The sequence below is a fragment of the Cydia splendana genome, chromosome 6 (assembly GCF_910591565.1).
Source record: "Cydia splendana chromosome 6, ilCydSple1.2, whole genome shotgun sequence".
NCBI classification, from domain to species: domain Eukaryota; kingdom Metazoa; phylum Arthropoda; class Insecta; order Lepidoptera; family Tortricidae; genus Cydia; species Cydia splendana.
In genome coordinates this window covers 7,873,780-7,899,453 of record NC_085965.1, presented here as the reverse complement: position 1 = coordinate 7,899,453, position 25,674 = coordinate 7,873,780, and the positions used below count along the sequence as shown (strand labels likewise).

The 25,674-nt window shown below is 35.4% G+C and overlaps 1 protein-coding gene across 2 annotated transcripts in view; it reads left to right on the top strand.

Moving 5' to 3' along the window:
* LOC134791326 (guanine nucleotide-binding protein subunit gamma-e) overlaps positions 1-25,674 on the top strand; it is a 54,841-nt gene that overhangs the window by 845 nt on the left and 28,322 nt on the right. For both annotated transcript variants that reach the window (XM_063762343.1, XM_063762341.1), the window contains exons 2-3: positions 6,085-6,159; positions 18,381-18,503. In XM_063762343.1, coding sequence (XP_063618413.1) covers positions 18,391-18,503 — 113 coding nt within the window. In that variant the 5' untranslated portion in view covers positions 6,085-6,159; positions 18,381-18,390. The remainder of the gene's footprint in view (positions 1-6,084; positions 6,160-18,380; positions 18,504-25,674) is intronic.

Sequence of the window (25,674 nt, the reverse complement as noted above, 5' to 3'; positions counted from 1 at the left end):
TATTGACACTGACACGTAACAGTCTATTTAACAAGAAAATTGAGTTTTGAACCGTAATTTGTAAACACACGTGTTTTCTCTATTCTATTATTGGTTTATCTTTGATTTTAATTTCGTATAATTATTTAAATTTAAGGCATATATATGACTTGCATATAAAATATGTTAATAAGCATATTCTGAAAATACCAAAAGATAAATGATTGCATTATAAAATACCCATTACCTCACGCACAAGGAAAATTGTCCAACAATCGTTTTTTTTTCCCTTCGCGGACGTAAGCCACGATGCGGTAAAGTAATCCAATTGTTCTGTTGTCAGGCAGCGGCTTAAAAGGACTATTATTTCATTTGCTCCTAGCAAACATTCACAGGCAAACCAATATAATCGAGACCTCAACTTCCCTTAACTATGACTACTCAAAGACCAACTAATACTGGTCGATTTGAAGCGAGTATATACTTGTGAAATAGAAATAACAGCGCAGTTGCCATCTTGCGGAATTCTCTAGACACCAATTTTAATTAAACTCATTAACTCATTTAGAATTTGAGGTTAGCTGCGCGACACTTTGACTGGACTACAAATTGGTAGGCATCAATACGGCTACCACCAGTTTTGACATTGACATAACGCTCACGTTTACGTAACTTACTTTCTATGCATCTCGCTCGTACTCGCATATGCGAGCAATAGTGGAAGCGAGATGTACAGAAAGTAAATTACGTAGACGTGAGCGTTATGTCAATGTTAAAACTGATGGTAGAGGCTCAAGTCTTTAAATGGTCTTATCGATGAAAAGTGAATTGCAAATGTTAACGTGACGCATTTATACATAGGTACATATGTATTATACAACTAAATAAGATAATATTTTTAGATAAGATAATATTTATTCATTAAAACTTATGCTAATTTGATTTATACAATGGTAATTATACAATTTATACTTAAATACTAGTAATTCATGGATTCAGGTTAAGATAGGTACAGATCAATTTAACAATATTAATACCGATACAAATATGTATTTTCTAAACTCTAATGGAAATTTGAACAATACCTAAACTAAGTAAACATTTACTTGTATCTTAGGTATGCACGTTTTGTAGGTCAGTGTATAAGTGGGGAAGTGCTTACCAAACAAGATGATTATTTATTTATAATAACAATAAACTATATGACTATGACTATATTCTACTCTTTAGAACGTTAAATGGTGACATACTTAGCAATTAGTTTGTACAACACACATATAAATCTTTCTTAACTTCTATGTGACTATTTCTAGTAGTCTTTCTGTGTCCTCGTACGCCTTGCCAATGAGCAACGTTTGTACCGCTTTTATACAGACTTTACTGGGCATTGGGTAAATATTCAATAGGAGATTGAATTTATTGTAAATATGACCAAAAACATTCGTAATATAAATCTAAATTATTAGATCAACACATTACAATGCTATGAAACAATGATTGTAATATCGATGACAGACAATCGATTCTATCACGATCGAACCGATTACGATTGTAATCGCTCATCGGTTACGCGATGTAGTGTTTCACGTTGATTACTTTTACACATCATTAGGTTCGACACGGTTATAATGGTTAAGCCAGGGTTCGCAAACTTTTTGCGTCTTTTGATTTTCCTCCTTGTCGTTTTGTCGAGTGACGCCTGTTGAATCTAGAGCGAATCATTTTTCCAAAATAAAATGCATAGATTCTAGCATGGAAATAACTTTCACGGATTCAGTTAGTGAAAAAAAAGTGTGATTTCTCTCTAAAAAAAAATGGTACATATTATCTTCTGATGCTACCTTCCCATTTTCATCTCGTACACGAAAAAATCGCGTTCAGAAAATGACCCATCATGGATTGAGTTTAGTGAGGGATTCAAATGCCTCTTTGAGATAGAAATAAATTTGCTATCGTTTATTACACTGCATATGAGATTGATGTTTGTCAAAATATCTTGTATTGTAGTTAAGTTTTTTCAAGCGCACGAGGTCTATTTTGATTTCCGTGCGTGCATTTGATTTCGGTGTTTTGAAAAAAAAGGTAACTATTTCAACAGTTATTTAAGGAACACCATTTCCTAAAGTTACAGCTAGTTTGAGCCACATACAAAATAGACAATGAATAAGAAATGACCACCGAAGTCACGCTAAATTGCTTACCCCAGAGAACCGCCTAATTATGTTCATATTCGTGACGATTACCTTTTAAAACTGTCACCACTGCTGCCATAAGTAGTTTAAGAAACAATAGACGTGGCATGGAAGGTCGGACGTGTACAGTAGCGATAGACTAATTAGATACACTCATGCTAAATAGGTACATCGTGCACAATGTTAGCTGACAATTCGTCAACCTTATTGTAAAGACATAAGGTACATTGTAGATCAGTTAAGATTGTTGCTATTACTCGTAGTAGGGGTTTTCCACAACAAAAAAAACTTTGTCGGGGATGTGACGCGGATGGCAGATACGTTAATAACCTGCAGAAATCTATACCTGGTATAAAGTCACCTGATTTACAACCTAGGTCCAAATTAAAGTTCCAGTAAAATATGTACGTATAAGTATTTTTAAAGTTATGTTGAGTATATATTATAGAAAGAGTATTAGTGTATCTAAGCTCCAAAATGGAACGAGTTGAAATCATAAAGGCTCGTTAAGAATCAACTTTAAAAACTGGACCATAGTTGTACTTAAGAACTTTAGTTACCTGATTTTACGGTACCTATAAAGCTGAGTTCAGTAACTAGTTCAAGTAGTTTGCTGCTAAAAAGAGTTCTGATTATTCTGAAGAGTCCATACGGAGTCTGTTCCGAAATCTTGATTAGTTTTGTCACTCAGCCATTTTCGCTCGAATCTTTGTTGGAGTTAAGCCGGTGTCCACTCGCAGTGGAAACCCGACTTAAAATTGCTGGCCATCGATCTGAAGGCGGGCAGACAATGTTTCCATTGGGTACATGCTTCTAATCCATTGATGACGTATGTAGTACAAACAGCAACATTGTACTGTACATTGTGTACATCGATGGACCTTATTACAAAAGGCATAAAGTTCACCGATGTACAGTTAACAGTGTGTGCGATGGTACCTACTGATATGTCGAAGAAAAGTTTCTAAATATTTCGTAATAAAACAATTGTTAATAAATTATGCACGCTGTTATGTAGTGATTTGAACCCAGGACAATTTGCTTCGTAGTATGGATCGCTAACAACAAGACTAGGTACATGCGGGCATCAAAATCATTACACAGGTACATCTGAACAACATATATTTTTTCGGCAATTTACAAGCGACCATACGGCTAATCTTTAATGTCGGGTGAACCGCAAGCTTGTTTGTCACCGATGCCGTATGGAATAAAAAAAATCATATGTTTAATATAATAATTATATTTCAATAATAATGATAATTATTCTGAATCTTTCAATGCAGAGAGTTGAGTTCAAGTCTCACACATGGCAGTAATTTTTCCACTTTTAAAGGAGATCGGAGACTTTTTAAAAGAAAATAGACAAAGTCTGACATGTAAATGAAACTGAAATCGTATCCGCGTTCAATAAAAAGTTATATTTTGATCTTATTCGGAAGTTCATTGTTACTTCTACGGAGAGTGAACAGATTCATTTTAAATCTTCTTTCAATGAAGTAAGGTTTATTTCAAGTTGGCGTTACGTGAAAATATTTGACAGATTGTTAAAAATGGTTGCGTTTAGTTAAATAAAAGTAGCATGATATCGTCGTATTCTGAATTCGTTTAAATCTCCAAACTATGTAACTAAATAAAAAGTCAAATTACTATATTTCTTAACTACTTATTTTAGGCATTTTTACAGTCGATTTAGAATTTAATAGTAGGTATATATTAAATAAATAATGAATGACACTAATAATATTTTGAATAGTATCGAAACGCACTTATGTCAACTATGACTCATGGCTACCCACCTTATAGTTTAATGCAATGAGATTTTGTTACTCCTTAGTGAAAAAACCTCACGGTTTGTGTGAATTTGAGCGTTATGTCAATGCTAATAAAGATGTTGACGACGGCAAGGCTTTTGTTAATATATAATACATTGATTTACGGAAATGAATAATATAATATCTTTTAATTATATATTTCTAATTCCCGTTTCATTTTTACCCAATATTATATCTTTTTCAGTAATAAAATGCGTATATAATTACTGTAATAGTCTGTACCATATACGTGATGGTTTACTCTGGGCCCAAAATCGACGATCTCCTTTATTCTAAGCTTAATGATAGAATCTTGTTTGTTTTTTGATCGCTTATTTATTTTACTAGCTTATTACTACATTAAGTGTTTCATTTACCGTGTCACATTTTGGTCATTTTTAACATAACATCACATTTTAAAATAACTGCCCGATTCGAACTTTAAGATACATCAATTAATAGATCTAGAAACGATATGGATTAGATGTCGTGTCAGTGTCAAAAGTTACGTTTTTGTTTGAAGAATCGTCACATTTGACACTGACATATCTAATCCATATCGTTTCTAGATCTATTAACTGACGTATCTTAATGTTCGAATAGGGCCGTAAGTTCCATCTTTCAAGTCATACGCCCAACGCCCAACCAATCCAAGCGAAGAAATCAATGAAGGTCTTCGAGAAATTAAGCCAACTCGCCAACTCCGTTGCCCTATAAGGGCATTTTCACTTAAAAGTGTACCATTTACTTTTTTTCGAAAATCCATCAACTTTTGAGTTATTTTACTCAGAATCACGAGGATTATCGATGTAAAAAGAAAAAAAATCTAGTTCAAATATGGTCTGTGGCTAACACCGAACCTATAAACAAAAGACTTTCGAGCTCGCAAAATCCTGTCTTTCCACAGAAGATGTTGTCTCAACTCAACTTCTAGCATAACTAATATAACTTGAACCCTAGATCTGTAACAACTGTGCGCAATCCAAGGTCGAAATTATACCGGTCTTGTGGTGTGAATATTTTACATTGTACAAATGCATGACATGACATAGTCAATAAAGATGGTATTCAGTGGGTCTCATCGGCGGTAAATATACGGTAACGGTACGAGGGAGGGTTGGGGGATGGAGGATCTTGTTGATACGCAAGCTAGACAGGTTCAAATTCGTGAAGAAAATACTTTTAATATATTTTCACCACACCAGCCTGGTAAAGGATCTCTTGAATGTTCAAAAACTGATAAGAAAGTTGCATTTTATCCACATGTGAGGCAAAGTAATCAAATGCAAATTTTGAGTTGTTTTCTTATGTTTGCTGGTAGAATTGACTTTTAAATGATGATTTTGAATGATAAATATTTAATAACATTCATGTTGAATCGATTTGCTTCGATTTTGTTTGATATTTTACGGTTAGTGTTTTCCTTGTGTTGGTGTTGTGAAAATGTTTGTGTTTCACTCGGTGGCTAAATTTGTTTCACCCTCGCAACGCTCAAGATTCAATTTTGGAGTTTTTCGCTTGCTCGGGTATCAATATTAGCACGAGAGGTTAAACAACAACTTTGCCCACTTGTAAAACAAATAACTATTACAATACATATGGCCCCATTTTCCCGCACTAGTGCGTAAAATAGCACTTTTCGTGTGTATGTCAAAAGTTTAAAGGGCCATACGTACTGTAAAACGTTGCATGATACACGTGCGAATAGGTAATTCGCAACTCCTGTCGATTTAAAACACTCCCTTCGGTTGTGTTTTAATTTATCGCCACTCGTTTCGAATCTCCTCTTTTCCGCACTTGTATCGTAAATAACAATTCCAATTGTGTCGCTTAACTTCAAACTAGGGTCTTACACTTAACGTAGTTAATAATAATAGTCTTAAATTGTATATAATTTTACTGTAATAAATTGTCAGCCACCATTGCTGCCCTCCTAAGCTAAAAAGCGGTATTTCCATTAAATTTTCATTGAAAATACGTCCTTTTTGCTTAGGAGGGCAGATTGCAATTGATGCACCACATACAGTGCAATGGAAACTTGCACGGATTCATTAAATATTTCTAGAGGCTTCGATCGTTTCATAACAGCATGCTTTCAGGTCATTCCTGCAACAAGAGGCTAACGACTAACACTAGTTGACTGGAAGATATTTCACTCTACGAGGAAACCACAAGTGAGTACAGCTATCATTTAAAGTTAAAGTAAGTAAGTACCTAAACAAAAAGGAAAACTTTAAGCAAAGCGCCTCGCCTACCGCTCATAAAACACATCTCGGGACTCGAACATAATGGCACATTTTGTGCACGTGCCATAAAATGTACTTGAGGTCGACCAAGGTTTTTTTTTTAATTAGAGATAAATCACAATTACATAATATTATGATCCAAAAGCATCGTTAAACCAGAATGGTTTGTCTCAGATAAGTCTGCAATGATTAGCACACACCGTGCTAGTGTTATTTATACGACATAATTTCATAGAAGTTTGACGTTTAAAACAACACAGCATCTGGAACTACCAATCTTGGGCAAATTTTAAATTATTTTTTTGTTACAATGAATTTACCTACTCGTATTAAGTTCCCCGCGTAATTATCACTGTCAAATAAAAATACAATCTAAGTATTTTATACCACGGCGGTACTCAACAAGCGTGCTTAATGGTAAGCAGATATCATAGCATATGGACGCTTGCAACCAGGTAGTATCACATGCCTATTGCTGCATGTATGTAGATGTATGAAGATGCACTGTGTTGACAGCTGGTATTTTTTAATTTATCGAATACTCAAGTGGATAGCTTTTGCTGGTTAAAATAAATTGCTTTAGGTAGCTTCGGTAGGTTCAGGTTGATTAATGATTTTGTTATGTCTGAATATAATCCATGGGGTGAATATATACTCAAATTGAAAAAAAAAATTCTACAGAACCAACCCCGTAATCTCAAAAAAATCTGCTATTATAGATATCTAGAGAAAAACTTAAATGTGATTCGCTAAAATGTATGAGACAAGCAGTTTTTTTTGCGAGATCGGGGTAGGCCCCATAGTTTCACTATGTTGTTTCAGTATGACCTACATTTTCAACCATTTTCAACATACCATAATTATGTAGTAAAAATAAAGTGTCAACTTTTCAACTAACACTGGCCAAAGATGAATTTCTAGGAAACCCCAAATCGCTCCAGTCTTTATCCTTCAATACATTGAACGAACGTGTCACAGATCACGCACTCTAGATACTACATTAAGATGTCTCTCGTTTAAAATGCTTTTGTGTTGCATGTTTGAATATTTTGTATTGTACTGTATTTTGTATAAAGTTTATATATTTTTTTAACTTTTAAACTTATCTCATTTCGTTTAGATATTCCTGAATAATCTTTGTGTCAGAAATCACAATTTTTAAATAATTATAAAACAAAATAACATAAAATGGAGCATTCCATGAATGTCTACCGTTGTCCCATACAAACGCGAATTTTCTGAAGATTTGCAGGAATTGCAGGTACATATAAGAGTTTCCTTTTCTATGACAAATGGTCAAAAATGTGCACAGAAAAATAATCGCCTGCTTTAAATACCGAAAAACAGTCGCAACACAGGAAATAAAATGCGTCTGTACCGGACAGCCCGTGGAATGCTCCATTTATAGTTCGTTTTTTTAGCATTAGAAAGAACTTGAAAGAAGGTAAGTGATCTTGACATGTCTTTTAATTGCTTAAAAACGCTTTTTATAAATCAGTAACTATTACTTATGAAAGAAGAAGAATATAAATGATCGTATTATATTTATATTTATATACATATTTGCTGTAACTTATTTTTAAAATGTGTTTTTCAATTTAAAGACTCATCAAGATTATTTACCTTATTTCTAATGCTAAAAAAAACGAACTATACAAGATAACGCGGGATCTATGGGAGGTAGTCTGCGTTATGTGATCACGCCGACATGACTCAGCACTTGTGCAAATCGCCCGGCGTGTGCAATTGGGCATGCACATGCACTTGCAACGCCGGTGCACAACCGAGCATGAGATTGTAAGCTTGTTACGGGATGGGTAAAAATGTGCACAAATATGTGACGTACCACGGATAAAGGTCCTTATGGCGGTTGGCGCTTAAAATAAATTACGACGCGAAGCAGTGTATTCGTATTGGCGCGTCGTGAATAACAGCGTAAGCGCCAGCCGCCATAAGGTACCTTTTCCTGTGCCACATATAGAGAAAAATATAAAAAAAACAACGTGTGTGAACAATTGAACATCGTTTGATTGTCTTTTGAAATAACTACAGGTGTATAAGGTTTATAAATCAGATGTCTTTGTTTGACATAATTATTGAAAGTCATAATGTAATGATTGTCAGATTATCATTAGGTAGTCATAATTTTGAAACCGTTAACTTTTCAGGGTTTTCGTAAGGTTATCCTATAGATAGGTTAGGTTAGGTTTGTTTTAAAATGGCAATACTGAAAAGTTACGTGTTTCTGAGAAAAACCAAATTATGACTAACAAAAATGTCGACAAACAATACATTATGACTTAAAACTTTATGTGAAACAATAGAGATCATTTACAAATACCTATACCTACCTACCTATAGAAATAATATCCCTAAAATATAAAAGAAACAAATCAAGCTTAATATGTAGAAGCTTTCAATAAAAACTACTTCTGAAATTTTCGGTTGAGCTTACTGAAAATACCAGCCGTATTCGAACAATGAGATACATCAAATACTAGATATAAAGGACGTAAGTGCTTGGAAGATACGCCCTTTTTGCTTTTACCTTTTACGGAAGGAACTGGTACGGAACCTTTCTAATAGGTATAATGGGTACTTCTTTATTTGCGATGATTTAAAAATATTTACAATCTGTGACTTTTTTTTGCAATAGGTACCAAAAAAAGGAAAGCGCTAACACTAAAATTAAAACGGAAGCATTAATAGGTACTAACTTGTTTAAATTTTGACACAACTTGAAACACAAAAAAAAAAACTGATATTATTCATCTTACAAACAATCGACTCTTTTAACACGCCGCACCATTTAGAATATAGAATCCCAGACTTAAGTACCTATAATAAGTATTTCAAAGGCTTCAACATTCTAATCCCTCTTACTTTGTACAAGCCGCCATCGCCTTCACGCCAAAATTGAATACAATCAATATTTTAAGTAGTCCACTTGACCCCATTGTCCCCGTTCTGGGAGACGGGCCGAAAGGCCGTCCAGAATTATCCACTTAATACGATGAATAGGTAATTTAATTGAACGAATTGGTGTCTGTCTATCTATCTAGATATTTAGATATAGTAGGGCCTGCCCTAGGTAACAATCGTACATCGGGAAATGCCAAACGAGAAGAAAAAAAATATCTAGATGACAGATGCTACGAAAAGCCACGTGACTATTTTTATACATAACCTATTTAAGTATCAATTTACGGTTTTCTACTAACGATTGTCATCTTGGCTAGGCCCCCAGGTTATATACAGTACACTTGACGTCCCCTCCCCCGCAAAAACTGTTTTGTACAGAAAATGACAGCCATGACGTCTCCACTTATTAAATGCTCTAAGCTCTATGGATTAACTAGCTCTTTTATTTCTCTATGGATTAATGCAGTTACTAACTAGCTCTTTTATTTCTCTATGGATTAATGTAGTTACTTACTAGCTCTTTTATTTCTCTATGGATTAATGTAGTTAATAACTAGCTCTTTTATTTCCATTTGGATTAATGTAGTTACTAACTAGTAGGGTTTCTGGTTTCTCGACCTTTTTTATTTCTCGAGGCACGGGAATTCTCGGCCAGGATTTCTCGAGTTTCTCGAGTATCTCGAGAAATTTTGAAAGTTTCAAGAAACACCTTGTTATTTTAATTTTTTAGCTTTAATCCAAATCAGACTCATAGGAGTCGTAGGTCAGATCAATAATCAAACAAATGGCAAATTTTTAGCTACCAAAAATTGCCCTTAATTATCAAAATTCAACAACAAAAAAAACTATAGGTGCAGGCGTGCGCGCCGGCGGTGTGATATGCTATACCTAGTGTATTTCTTTAGGTATTTAACAAAATGTACTTAAATAAACCACAATATTGTATTTTTACCATCCAAATTGAGGCAAGAATATTCAAGTTTTTCGAAGTAGGGATAATATGAATACTTAGGTAGGTACTCAACGTAACAATGAAGCTGCTAATATTGTGCTATTTTGCTAGTAGGAATAATATGTATCGGGATGATTTGATTTATCAATAGTAATTTAGTTTTCTAATATTTTGTTATTACATGGCCATATAATTCGTTTTTTTTAGCGTTAGAAAGAAGATAAGCGATCATGACGTGTAATTCACGGCAAATATGTAACAATTATAAATTATATACCTATATCATACGATCATTTATATCATTTTGCTTTCATAAGTACCAGTTTCAAAATTTTTAAAGCCTGTTTCAATAGAAATATCTTGACGTGTCTAGATTGTTGACCTTTTTTCTAATGCTAAAAAACGAAGTACCTATAGTAATAAACATAAAACGAGACAAATTATGTAGACATTTAAGGGTAGTAGTTTAAAAGTAAAACCGAAAGCAGTTCTTTATTTGGTTGGGTAACTAATAAGTGTTTTAGGTTAGGTACCTGAAAATGTAAAAAAAACATTGTTTACATTTATTTAACTGCTTAAAGAAATACACTATACACACATCACGTCTTTATACGCGTGTTTCTTGTTAGTTTATCACAAGAGATTTATTTCTCGAGTTCTCGAGGCATTGAGATTTTTTTTCCCATCTTGACGAAGGACAAATTTCTCGAGATTTCTCGCCCCGAGAATTCTCGAGCAGAAACCCTACTAACTAGCTTTTTTATTTCTCTATGCATTAATGTAGTTACTTACTAGCTCTTTAATTTCTCTATGGATTAATGTAGTTAATAACTAGCTCTTTTATTTCTGTTTGGATTAATGTAGTTACTAACTAGCTCTTTTATTTCTCGATGGATTAATGTAGTTGCTAACTAGCTCTTTTATTTCTCTATGGATTAATGCAGTTACTAACTAGCTCTTTTATTTCTCTATGGATTAATGTAGTTACTAACTAGCTCTTTTATTTCTTTATGTATTAAAGTAGCTACCTACTGGTGGCTATATTATAACCAGTTGGCTCTCGCCCTATCCGTTTTATCCGTCCACGGCTGAAAGATGACAATATAACTCAATTTGTCGCCATCCAACTATTACTGCAATTACGCCATTTTGCCTGCGAAATGACTGACGTGATCTAATCAAGCTGCTCTGTCAACTTGCGATGGAAATAAAGCTTTATAGAAGGTTTAATTTAGCTTGAGTTGAAGCCGATGTTATAGTTTGGGTATACGTTACGTACTTATGTCAGTGTCAGTACTGAAGTAGGTACCTAGTTTTTCGGAATATTCTGAAAAAGTTTCAGAATATAAAAAATACTTAGTGAGTCGTATGTTCAGTTCAATTGCGTTTTCTTACCTACATAAATAAAGTTCGTTACCTAATTAAAGTGCCACAGTGACAGTTGCGTTTTGATCGCTTCTATACGGAGCGTAAGCGATTGGCATGATGGCTACGTGGCCTGATTAGAAAAATATAATATCGCTGAGTTTCTTGACGATACATTTTGGGCAGCGTATTTCCTTTTAAAACAAAAAAAGGTTGCAAATAATAGAGGTATATCGAAATATTAAGCAAGAAAAAACTATTTTCACCACACCAGGTCGGAAAGGCTTACTTTGCACTTCAAAAACGGATAGCAAAGTTGCACTTTGCTATCAGTAATTCACATGTGAGGCAAAGTAATCAAATGCAAATTTTGAGTTGTTTTCTTATGTTTGCTGGTAGAAATGACTTTTAAATGATGATTTCGGATGATAAATATTTAATAACATTCATTTGAATTTGATTTTGTTTGATATTTTACATTTCATATTTGCTTCGGGGTGGTGTGGTGAAAAATTTTGTGTTTCACTCGGGGGCAAATTTTGTTTAACCCTCGTGCTTTGAAACCCTCGCAACGCTCAAGATTCCATTTTTCGAACCACTCGCTACGCTCGTGGTTCAATTTTGGAATCTTTCGCTTGCTCGGGTATCAATATTAGCACGAGCGGTTAAACAACAACTTTGCCCCCGAGTGAAACAAATAACTATTATACGGTCATTTGCTAAAAAGTGTGTATAAAAATCCTTTCATTGCCTTATCAGAGTTGTAATAAACGAGTAACTAGATCTTGAGAAAACCGTATGAAAATATACGCTCCTCACGAAATCTTCGATAAATGTAATTAGGAAGACAAAAGCCGTGTAAAAAGTCGTTTATGGGCCATTGTGGCTTTATCTCGACGGCTGCCTGTGATGAGAAAAACATTAAAAATTAATTATGAGATGTTATAGGAATTTTTCCGTGAGTTTACCGCTACCAGCGGTTTTACGTGGCGTCAGAGCTAAATAATATAGAGTAGTTCATCTTTGAATAAAATAATAAATTACGCGGGAACGCTCGATACTAGGGGTGCGAAACTCCTTCCTTCGGGCAAACTCGGCTCCGTTCGGCTCAGCATTGCTTCGAGCAATTATTAGGGTTGACACATCCTGACGTCCCTTTGAGTGCACGACCATAGATAAGATAATGACTTAAGTGAATTTTGACAACCCTAAATAGCCGAAAGGGATAGTGCCATATAATAGAAAGGTATAGCATGATTCGACCTTGTCAAACTTCGATTTTGTAGGAAGTTTCCTTTCTGTACGGTAGTACTATTAATATTTATTCTGTGTCGATACACAACACGTAGGTACCCATACGCGTGGTTACGCGATTACCACACTGGGTGCGTAGACAAGTTGCCAATCGTTCACGCTCCGTAGCCCGTAGTGCCTGTCCAATTTTTTGTCCAATGTCAGTGCGTCTCACTCTCTCATTAAAGCAAAATGTGAGACGCAATACCCAATTGGACAAAGAAATTAGATAGGTGGAATACCACCCGCGTAGTTATCTCTCTAATCTCTCTATCACTCTTCCATATTAGTGTGACAGAGACTTGTCTACGTACCCAGATGTTGATCCGCACTGCGCTCGATGTGCAAGCGAGTTAGCGTCTTACACGCATGTCCCGCTCGCACACAGGAGTGGTGTGGGGATCCGCATCCAATGTGAAGTCTTCACTGAAGACTTGAAGACTGCCTTGCAGAGGCTCAGTTATCTTGGAGTTACGTGAATTAGTAATAGGGATCGAGCATAAGTTAACTGGAATATATGACCGTCGAACGTAAATTTCAAAATTATCGAAGATAGGTTACTGTTTGTAGTCCTTACACTATGCATGCTTGTTGGACGAGCTCTACAAACTTTTTACAGGAGTTTGTTAAGGTTCCGTTCCGTACCAGGTGCAAACATTCTGATGCCAGTGCCGAAGGCATGTTTTATTCAACTTTTTTGTATAACAAGTTACTAGAATTATTTGTTCGAGATCCGATCCAAACTTCACTAGTTAGATAGAGATCGACTCACCCCATCTCGTCCAATTGACCTGGGGCTTTACCATGATGTCTTTATTGCGATTCTGTTTAGGACCTAAACTGAATTGCTAAAGGAGGGAGCTATATAAGTCGCATAACTCCGTCCCTTAGCAATTCAGTTTAGGTCCTAAACAGAATCGCAATAAGGACATCATGGTAAGGCCCCTGACCAGGCGTGGCTCACTCCGCGATTTCGTCGCTTTGCTACAGGTAGCTAAAAGTACATCCGTTCGGCCCCAATTTTGGGGTTTGCCATAAGCCGCGCGTGGCGCTGTCGCCACCTAGCGGCCATATCTGTGCTGATCGTAACGCGTTTTTGAGTCTTCTGTACCTAGTACTATTATTTATTCTGTGCCCTGACCTGCTAGCATGAGTTCTGTTGCGTTCTCGCGCGCGACTCCATAGTTACATGTAGCGCGACTTCAAGTATGGACTCGCGCGCGAGAACGCAACTCATGCTAGACTGTCTAATATAAATAAACATACACCGTCGGTGAATAACCATTCGCATCCCGACACAGTATATTGGTCATTTCCTGCACTAATGCAGTTTTGATTGAATTTTGATAAACTAAGTAGGTAATGTCGCAAGTTTTTATTGACAATTAACAACAAATACCGGGGCACATCTAGCACATTTCGCCGCATCTTAATTAGCACTGGGTTCAAAAGTGCTGTTGTTGTTCAAAACGCCACAATACATCCCTATAATTTTCACACTAAAACGATTAAATACCTACCTAATATTTCGAGATGTTATAAAAAAATTGGAATCAATATGCCTCTTAACTCCATAAATTATGTGATTGTTTTAAGAAACAAAAATGGTAAGTGCCTAAAATTCATTTTCCATATTAGCGCTCACACACACACACACACATAGGTACGTGGTGCGTTGTCTCTTTGTACCAAACTAAGGGAAATCTATTGAATATAAACATTTATTAGAACACTTGTCTTTTCCATTAGATACAGACAGTAGCAGAAATTGCTAACCGGGCGGGGTGATCAAAATTATACGCTCTTATTATCTGCTCAATAAAGTTCAGTTTAGTTCATTTTATTAATTTAGAACCCATTAATAAACTTCTGCTGCTAACTGTATCATTATTAGTCTTTAATCGACACACGTATCTAGGTTTGTATGGACAATTTGTATGAATCATGCATTGTTTGTAAGTGGTCTATTGTATGGTTAAGCGTCCATTGGCATAATTATCATTCGCGTAGCCATTTAAACTGTGTTGTGGATGTGTATGTTCGTATGTCTGCAATTAGGTACCTATGTCTTCTCATACATAAAAAAGACTAGTGACCCACCCAGGCTTCGCACGGGTTAACAAATTATACACCTAAACCCTCCTCAAGGATCACTCTATTAATACGTAGGTGAAAACCGCATTAAATACCATACCATGAAGCCACGTCACCTTCTGTCAGTTTCTTTAGTCAAATTGGCCCCCAGATGATCAATATCACCGTTCATCATTCATATGGGCATTTTCACTTAAACGGCCGGTTAGCAATCGTTACAAAACTGACGGTCAATGTGAAATCCCATACATTTTGTCAGGAATGTAACGGTTACACCTTACTGAAACACGACGTAAGATTCGCTTTAAAGTGCAAGTTAAAATGAAAATGCCCATATTTATGTCTAAAACACCATCTAATTCACATTTTTCTCTTCTCTAATCCTCTTCATATTCTTTACAAAACGTCCGCCATCTTGTGCCCTATTGTCCTTTAACGTCGCCGAAATACGCCTTTTGTTTCGTTGAACAGAATTATTTAAATATCCAGACACTATTGTACTTTTGATTTAGATTTTAGTTGCAACTTATTAACAAATTCAAAATAAGTTTTTGGCAAAACTTTCATTTTTGGTACTAGCTTTTATCGCTGACTGTACTTTTCTTAATACTCACCGAGACAATTCTAAAAAACCCAAACACAATTAGGTTTCGTTGTTTTATCACAGAGTTCCTATGTCCACCTCCTGTGTCCTTCATCAGATCGGCTCGATGGTACCATAATATTACATTGTCACCCGACTTACATATGTACTTATGCAAATTTTCAGCTTCATTGGAAGTCGGGAAGTGGGTCAAATTTAAAACTTGCATGATTTGACCCGTACAAAAGGTACATACTTATACATTTAACTTGCAATGTATGTAACATTGCAAGTTAATAAAAAGCTTGTTAGGGCTCGCGTGGTGTAGTACTAGTACAAGTGACGATTTAATGTACCATTTTAAAGACGAACCAGTATCAAAGCCATTAACCAAACGAAAGATTTTATCCCTAGCCTCAGCTATATTTGATCCCCTAGGGCTTCTAAACCCGACCCTAATTATTGCTAAATTCATTATTAAATAATCGGCCAAGAGCATGTCGGGCAATGCTCAGTGTAGGATTTCGTAGTTACCATTCTGTCAAAATAGGCAAAACAGGGGCTATTAGTAAGTATCATAAAAGAGTACCTTTGCACCGCTTTGTACTTAAGCATAGAGTCTAATAAAACATGGTCTTCTCTTCCCAGAGTGACACAAGCCTACGTCACAATAACATTGCCACTTTATATAGCGCTATCGCATATTATCATATAGCGCTGTCGCATGATGACGTAGGCTTGTGTCAGTCACGTGACCACGAAAAGACGGAAAGAGCGGAGTATATTATTATACCATGTACTTAAGTCTTTTTACTAAGAAAATAAGATTTTTTGCAATAACTCAAAAACAACTGGACCGATCATGTTCGCTATAGTTTATATTGAAAGTATTACCAGTATTACTAAGCTCTTGTTTCACGATTTTTTTTCATATTTATTGGACCCGTGGTTCAAAAGTTAGTGGGGGGAGGAGGGTTTTAGAAAACCCTTATTCATTTTGAGAGACATATCCACTAGTGGGACAAAGCAAAATTAAATTTTCAACAAACTTTTTGTATGGGAGGTACCCTAAAAAAAATATTTTTATACTTCTTATTTTACCGTTCTGTCGCAATGCATGATTTATGTATCCATGCCAAATTGCAGCTTTCTAGCACTAACGATCACGGAGCAAAGCCTCGGACAGACAGACAGACAGACATGGCGAAACTATAAGGGTTTCTAGTTGACTACGAAACCCTAAAAATTGTGAGACAATAAATATCAATGGGCTTACCTACAGATGTTATAAGTGAATGGGAAACCTTCTATAAAAGGTTGTTTACGCTCAATTCACTACAAAGCTTGTAAAAAATGTTTGAATCAAATGTAATGTCAATGTGGGTAAGACCGTCTACAAACTTTTTCGAATACAAACAAATTAAGAGCTTTAGGAAATATATGTACATTATCTAAAAATGCCCGTGTTTAATGTTAGTAGGTAGGTACCTAATGAAATTAAATCTGCTAAATGGATGGATTTACTCCATAAGCTGTTACAAGTGTTACACACTGCATCTTCGTATACCTATCGCGACGAGCAGGCAAGGCGCATGTGACACCCCTTAAGTTGCGAGCACTATGGTATCCGCTTACCATCAAGCAGACCCGACTTATTGTCATCGTTTTCAGTATCCTTTGGAGTTATTGATCATTTAAATATAAGTAGGTCATTTAAATATAAAAGGGTCAAAATCTTTTTAGTATGAGCTATTATGCAACTTTCCTGTAGACATTATACAATATTTAAACGGACTTGTATCTAATCTAATATATCTAAGCCTAAGCTTAGTTTTTAATTTCGTCTTAAAACCTTCTATTTCTCTAAATTAATTTGATGAAGTCTTACAAAAATATATAATAATTAACTTTTGTAAGTCCACAGAATAGTAGCCGGCTTTTCCGAACACTTTTGACCCAAAAGTATTTTTTAAATAATTATTTTTAAGTGACATTACTTAATTGATACATTTGTGCAAATAAGTAATCTAAATAAAAAACTTTTATTTTATTTTAATAATGATATAAATTACCTACCCAGGTAGAGTCACCTGCAATAATATGTATCTTCGAAGGCGGCAAAAATATGTGCACGCTCTTATGGCTCTACAAATAAGATCGTGTCAGATATTTTTGCGGCCTTTGTTGTGTAACATATTATTGCAAATGACTGCACCTCGTGAAAAACAATACATCTTTCTTTGTTGCAAAGCAATCTTTGTATATTCCCGAATAACTATTTATTACATTAATTACAATACATTTGATAAATACACCCATTTTCCTTAATAGTTGACTTGTTCGTGAGCGTGATATTTCGGCCATATTTCCCAATATGTCGTAGGGAAACCGCCGAAGAATAATGAACACAAAACATCAACAACTACCGGGCATTTGCCTTAATACATTAATTTTACACCACAATAATACCACAATAATAAACTTTAATATCACACAAATAGAATTCAAAATCGCTTGCAGTTACATCCCATACCAAGTTCGCGCAAGCTAACTTTTGTGTGTATAAAGGGGTTGTCATAGAAACTTAAAATGTACTGCGCGCGCATAACTCACACAAACACGATTGAAGCTCTCCCCTTATTGTGCGAGCAAGATAAAAGATAACGTACAGTCAAAAGCACACTCTATTACAATCAGTTAAAGATTACCTTTCAATAAACTAAATTATTTTTAAAAATTAACACATTTTTGTTTAAATTTAAATCCTGGCCGAAAACAGCGCATTCCATTTACAAATTCCAAATTCGAACGCTATTCAGAACGCCGCGTTCCATTTCAGGCGTTTATGTTATCGGATGTACGCTCCCCCGTCCCTGTCTAACATTACTCATTCACTCTAATACATTACACGTGTTTATGTGTGCGTGCTTTATACCACAGATTCTGCGCGATGGACCCCAGTATTCTCGCAGCCATGGACAAAGAGGCACTGAAAAAGCAGATCGAAAACATGAAATACCAAGCCTCCATGGAGCGCTGGCCGCTATCAAAAAGCATTGCTGCGTGAGTAAACATTCCATTCTTAATTTAAAAAATCGAACGCGTGACGTCATATGTGGAGTGTACGAATTAGGGCGACGCTCCCGGGAGTGCCCTGTGAATTGTGCATATATATGGTGCTTTTTTCAACGCAAACGTTACATGGGATTATTGAGATAGGCGTCTGCCGTACAAGGCAGCTTTCTGTGGTTTTTGCGGATGCATTCAAGAGAGGGGTTTTCTGTGAAATTATACGCGATTGTTTTTAAGGTTATGTTGCTAAGGTGGAGTTGCCTGTTGCAATTTGTAGTTTTCTTACATTGTTGTTCTAAGAGTGATATTTTTATTTATTTTATTTTATACTTAATATTATGTATTTACGATTAATAACAAAATTATCGTTCTTAATTTCGTGATAACATTAAACTGATGTTTTGTTATGCTTCATATCATAAATAATACGACAATAAATTACTTAAACAATAGATAAAGAAAAGAAAAAAAAACAAAAAAAAACATAGGTATTTATTTGGAATTTTTAATATTATCAAAACGATATATCTTCATAGTGAAAACCTTTAATTAAGTAAATATATGTTAATTATAACAAAATGATCGAACCATTGCATTTAGTTAAATAGTACAAGAATAAAAGTAAACTTAGTTTTTATTTTTAATATTTTTGTTACTAACGAAGTTTTGAATAAGTATATATTATTTCATAAATCTAAAAATCTGCCTAATAAATAGATACAATTTTCACCTTATTTAAAAGTAGCAATTTGTGCCCGTAGCGAAAACTAGAAATATAATTCAAATCATTATATAAAAGTAATAAACTATATGCAAAATATGAGAAATGAATAAGCGTTGCTTAGATAAGTAAACGGACTATTCATAAATATCTAATCATTATTTTGTTTTTGAGATGATACTAGGAAGTCAGAAACCATTATGTTAAATCTGCATTTGTCACTTATACAAACTCGTGTCGATTTAAAACACTCCCTTCGGTCCTGTTTAAAAATTAGCCACTCGTTTCGAATTTCCTATTCGCACTTGTATCGTAAATAACTACTATCAGCTCCTACTTTACTCCCCATAAATATTTTCACAAAAAAAATCTAAATTACAAATTATACTGTCACACTGCACTGCAGTCAATTTACTATTTCTTATTCTTAAAATCACTTAAGAGGATAGTGGAAGACAGACCGCTTCTCCATTTAAACGTAGTCCCCAATTTCCACCCTGGATAACTGACATAATGGAAAATATTTTTACGCAATTGAATGTTTATTAATAATATCTATGCCCTTTTTTTTGACTTTATTGAATTATTATAAAAGTTATCAGCAAAAAAGGTTTTTTTTAAAAGCTCTCACCTCTTATAATCATTAAAATCAAACAAAGGGGCATAGCCGGTGTTTATGCATCAAATTCTGTATAAATATTTTCTATTATTTTAATCTCCAGGCAGGAAAATGGGGACTTAATCGAGGGGTGGGCGGTCAAACCCGATAAATCGAGATATTTTGTCAGTTAAATAAGAACTCTACGTACGTCACATATAGGTAGTTCTAATTTCAAAATCGCTTTTGCACGACTTATCGGGTTTTACCGCACACCACTCGAAATTTGTATGGAAAAGCAGTCACGTGACCTCGTCGCCTTTCCTCTTAAGTCTAACAGTGCCACAGTTGCTTTACATGTTATCTATTCTCCACCATACCGACAAACATATTGCACATGTAACGTAAATATATAATATATTAGTCATATCTCGAGTTTTATGCGATCACAAAAGGGATTGTGTGCCCCACTTACTGTATTTTATAGGTCGTGGTTCATTTCTCTTTGCTTGGAGGCAGATGTTTTGGTAATTTTCGTAAAAATATTATTCTTTTGTAGGAAAATATTCATTCCTACATGTTATATTACGACATATTGTTTTCAATATAATTGGAGAACACATGCAACATACAACCAAAACTTTATGACACGCAAGCATTTTAAAGTTACATACATTATTATACAGTCTACTAGTAGAAGTGTTGCTATAATAATTAATTTTATATGTATGTTTCTTTGTTCGTATTTATTATATTCGTTCTTTTACCCGTCGGATTTGCAGATCGAAAGTACCATCACACAATTGGATTAACAGTAAAGTTTTCTTCGCAATTTCAAGCTTACTACTCTCCGTATTAGGCTATAGATTCTGACAGACAAATTGGCAAAATAAATAGTTGTATGTACTATTTATATGGCAAATATGAATTGCTGTTATATTTATTGCTCATTTTAGCTGTCATACCGACTGACCCTTAGTAAAAATTGTTGAGTTTGATATAGTACCTACTTATTCTGTGTACTTGTAAAATTGTAAATTTTAGCCAGACGTTGGGTTAGAAACAGTCTGCTAATAAAGTGCTCCTAAAATGTGTTGTTGTGGCTAGTATTGACCTGTTTCTCCAACGTGGACGATAACGTCCACGATTTACCTTACAATTTTCACGATAAAGTGTAAAAGCGATCATTAAATCCCTTATTCCAAAACTTTTCGTGGATCACTAGCCCACAGTGCTACTGTAACCACAGCATAACCTTCCCTTTTCTCTACCCAACTCCAAACTTTTAGCTAGCTTCTAGTGGTTAGCTGAGATTAAAAAAAAAACCTGACACTCGTCAAGAAAAAGAACTAAAAATCAACACACACACACAACACACAGGAGAAATCTTGACATAGCAACTCTAGCTGTAGCTAAGACATCGCGAAATTAAAGCAAAACCCGACCCAGATGGTCCTAAAAATCAATTTAGTTAAATCATTACACACTGAGCGAGTGGAGGGCGCAAGTTCACAATCCACTGCCTCCAACCCACTCCCTCGGGCGTTCATTGAACGCGCTACTAGCCTTATATTTACCCACGTTTCTTTGTAGATATTTTTAGAATACACATTTTTCTTACTACGACATGACCTTGATTGTTTGACAACACAGCGAAATGTGCGTAGGTTTCAAGGCAAGAGAGTTAAAAAACAAACTTTTCACATCACAAATTCGAGAGAGGGCTTTTTCATCCCTGCTAGGAGGAATCAATGTAACACTTTTCTGTTCTAGCACACTATGTTTACATTTTTTTTGCACATTATTTTTTTTAGCTTAAATAATCTGTTTAAGCATCATAATTCATAGTTAGTTTAGTTTAGTTTTTTTTTTATTTTCCTCATAGTTGAAGTGAAAAGCAGTATGTGTCACACGTCACACTGTATCAAAATTATTTCGTCTTGGGCGTTAACACTTGAATCCCTCATTACGTTCAGGATTAAACGTCCGCCCTTGACGAAATTATCATTTTGATCCCTTGTAACATAAACTACTATTGCTAGGTACCGAGAGAAACACAACTTTTTTCACCACACCTACGCGTGGAAAATACTACCATTACTTCAAAGTTCAAATCCAATTGAACGATATTGAACATTTATCATTCAAAGTGATCACTTAACAGTAAATTCCACCAGCTAACATTTTGAAATACTTAGGTAAATCAAAATTTTCATCAAATTACTTTGCGATCTTGTGGCGTTCGTTATCGTAGCGCAAATGATTGTCACCTTGACTAGGCACCCTGCCCATTTGTAGATACGAAATCTCCAAAAAACTTTTTACAAAAAAAAGCAAACCGACTTCAAAAAGGATGAAATAAAATATTATCCTTTTTGAAGTCTATGCGTTACCAACTGATATGTTTGAAGTCGGTGCCAAGCCAAATTTTGAAGCATACCATGATTTTGGTGCGATTCGATAAGGATGTACCTACGTTGGATTGCCTTACACGACGACAATGAACGTACTTTCTGTAGGTACAGTCGACGTTAAAAATATGTTTACACTTTTCGCCTTATTACAAAGGAGTAAGGTGCAAAAGTGTAAATATATCTTTGACGTCGATTGTATCTAAGAACACACCTCATAACACACGATCAAACCTTCTTGGCGCAGTCTGTACCATGTTTGTCGGCACATTAGTGGAAATCCATTGCATTTTTTTTTCGTCGTATTATTTAAAGAGCATTTCTTACTAATGCTCGAACAGTCTATAGCACGCAAGTGTGAGATTGGGACTGAGTAATTTCCCGTCCCTTATCCAGAGGACTACATTTCAAAATATAAAACAATTTAAGAAATTTACCTTCTTGCCAAATTTCACCTAAAGCGGCTCAGTTGTTTAGCCATGAAAAGGCGACAAAGAGGCAGACAAAATTACTTACACATTTGTAATAGTTATTAGTGCAGTTCTAATGGGATTTATAGCTATAAAGCTGATTATTTTGACTGGTATTGTTACTACTTGGCTTGGCACCGACTTCAAACATATCAGTTGGTAACGCATAGACTTCAAAAAGGATAATATTTTATTTCATCCTTTTTGAAGTCGGTTTGCTTTTTTTTGTAAAAAGTTTTTATTTTTCCATTTTTAGTTTTAACGCATTGTTAAGAGCGCGACGCATGAATGAAAAACAAGATCATGTTTAACACTAAATTCGTGTACCTATTACTTTAATAAATATGTATGTAATCAGGAATTTTCTCGAGTCCGTCTGGGAAATTATAATTCCTGTCACTACTACACTAAATCCATCCTCCGCCCCGCCACTGGCCCAATCCCTCAACGCCCCGATCACTTAACCTCACAGCGCATCAACCCCTGATCCAGGAACCCCTCGACCCTGAACCAGGAATTGTCTCGAGTCCGTCTGGGAAATTATAATTCCTGTCAACTAAATCCATCCGCCCGCCCCGCCACTGACCCAATCCCTCAGCCCCCCGATCACTCAACCTCACAGCACATCAACCCCTGATCCAGGAACCCCTCGATCCTGAACCAGCAACCCTTCAACCGCCATTCCCCGACCCGTTAATCTCTGACCCCTTAACTCCTAACCCTAACCCCCGATCAGTAGCCTTACCAGCTTACCACGAGTTTGACATTGATATATTCGCTAGCATGTGTGTAACTTTCTTCCCATGCATCTCGCTCGTACTAACCTTAGTGTGAGCGAGATGCATAAAAAGTTACATTTAGATGCATAAGACGTTAGCGAATATGTCAATGTCAAACTCGTGGTAAGGCTACAGTTGCAGTACATCAAATTGGTGGTTTTCGGAAGCAAATGCTCGAGTTACTTTAGAAAACCCCGAAATCACTTAACACGTGCCTTTAAAAATTGAGGAGTTCCCTCAATTCCTCATGGATTCCATCATCAGACCAGAACCAAAAATAATACGGAAACACCTTGGAGGTAACTTCTTCCAAACAAAAAAAGAATTACTCAAATCGGATCACAGGTGCCAGAGTAATCGCTGAACATACTTACATTTAAAGAAATCATCATCATTATCATCAAAATAATCATCATCATCAGGTCTATTTCGTCAAATTAGTGGTTTTCGAGAGAAAATGCTCGAGTTGCTTAAGAAAACGCCCAAAACACCATGCATGTGCCTTTAAAAATTGAGGAGTTCCCTCAATTCCTCATGGATCCCATCATCAGAACAGAACCAAATTAAAATGGGACCAACTCGGAGGTAGCTCCTTTCAAACAAAAAAAGAATTACTCAAATCGGACTACGGATGTCGGAGTAATCGGTGAACGTACATAGAAAAAAAAAAAAAAATAGCCACAACCGAATACAGAACCTCCTCCTTCTATGAAATTGAAGTCGGTTAAAAAGGCAATTTATTTACGAAAAACTCATTACACACCCCTGCTTAACAATCCACTGCCTTGCGCCCTCGAGCGTTCACTGAACATTGTTGTATACCCTTATTAACTTTAGATGTACTCTACATTTTCCTTATATTGATTTGGCCTTGATTTTGAGGATGAGTGTATGCAATACGTCACCGTTGATATGAGGGTTTTGATTATAGAAAACTTGAAGAAATTTAAGTTTTTTTACATGTCCTTACTTACTACTATTAGCTTTCATAGTGGCTCACATTTAACGTTTAAGTAAACCTGTAGCCGCCAGGAAATACCCAAATTGTAGCATAGGTATAGGAACAATATTATTTACTATGAAAATAGAAAATAACGATACTGTCAAAACACTGTCAGAACAACTGAAAAATGTCCAGTTTTTCGTGGAAATAATGACATTGACAAGTTTCCGATATCATTAAAACGTTAAAAACTAGAACAGGCAAAATGTCCAAAATTAACAAAAAATGGACTAATTGCAACATGATTTTTGTTTTATCATTTTTCCTTGAAATAAACCAACATAATACTAAGTAGGTATATTCACAAACACAGGAAAATAAATCTTATTTATAGGTACGTAAAGACGGTAAACTAAATTTCCCTTTAGCAAAACAGTGTTTTGCTTTTCAAACGTCATCCTGAGACTTTCTTATCCAACTTTAACCAGACTGTAGCACTATCATCAATCACTAGCCATCAATATCGATAAGACAAAAGAGCGTAAGTCCTGGCATTTCAACGGCGCTTACGACTTTTTATCCAAGCGTAACAAAATCGCTAGACAAAAAAGCCTAAGTTCATGCTTTTCGAAAGGCGCTTAAGCCTTTTAGTAAAAGCAGCGGTGTCTCTTGGGAGATATACTGAAAGACCCCCACAGTTCACGGTTTTCGAACACGTATACTGAATTTTATTGACATACATTGGGTTATACAACGTTACGGTTGAATGTTGTATTATTCTCGCACAAATACAGGTATATTTTTCGGTATTTCGGTTATTAGACAGACTCGATTTGACATTTTATTTCAATGGATCAATTTCGAAGGGTGAGTAGTCAAACCCGATAAGTCGAGGAAATGGGTTTATGAAATTAGAACTGTTACGTGACGTGCGTGGAGTTCGTTTAAAAGACAAAATATATAGACATATCGGGTTTTTCAAAATTAATATACATAAAACTAGAATAATTAATGGCGAAATTAACAACCCTAAATGACAGCTGTAGGTAAATCTATGAAGATCGTACTGCACACACTAAAAATAACGCACTGATTAACGTAACTATTAATGATAGGGAAGTGGTAAGGATAGATAGATAGGTGGATAGAATACTCTTTATTGGCACACCTCAGTAAAAAGATACAAAAGAAAAGAATAATTGATTGATTGATTGATCAATTGATATTGAAGAAGGAATAA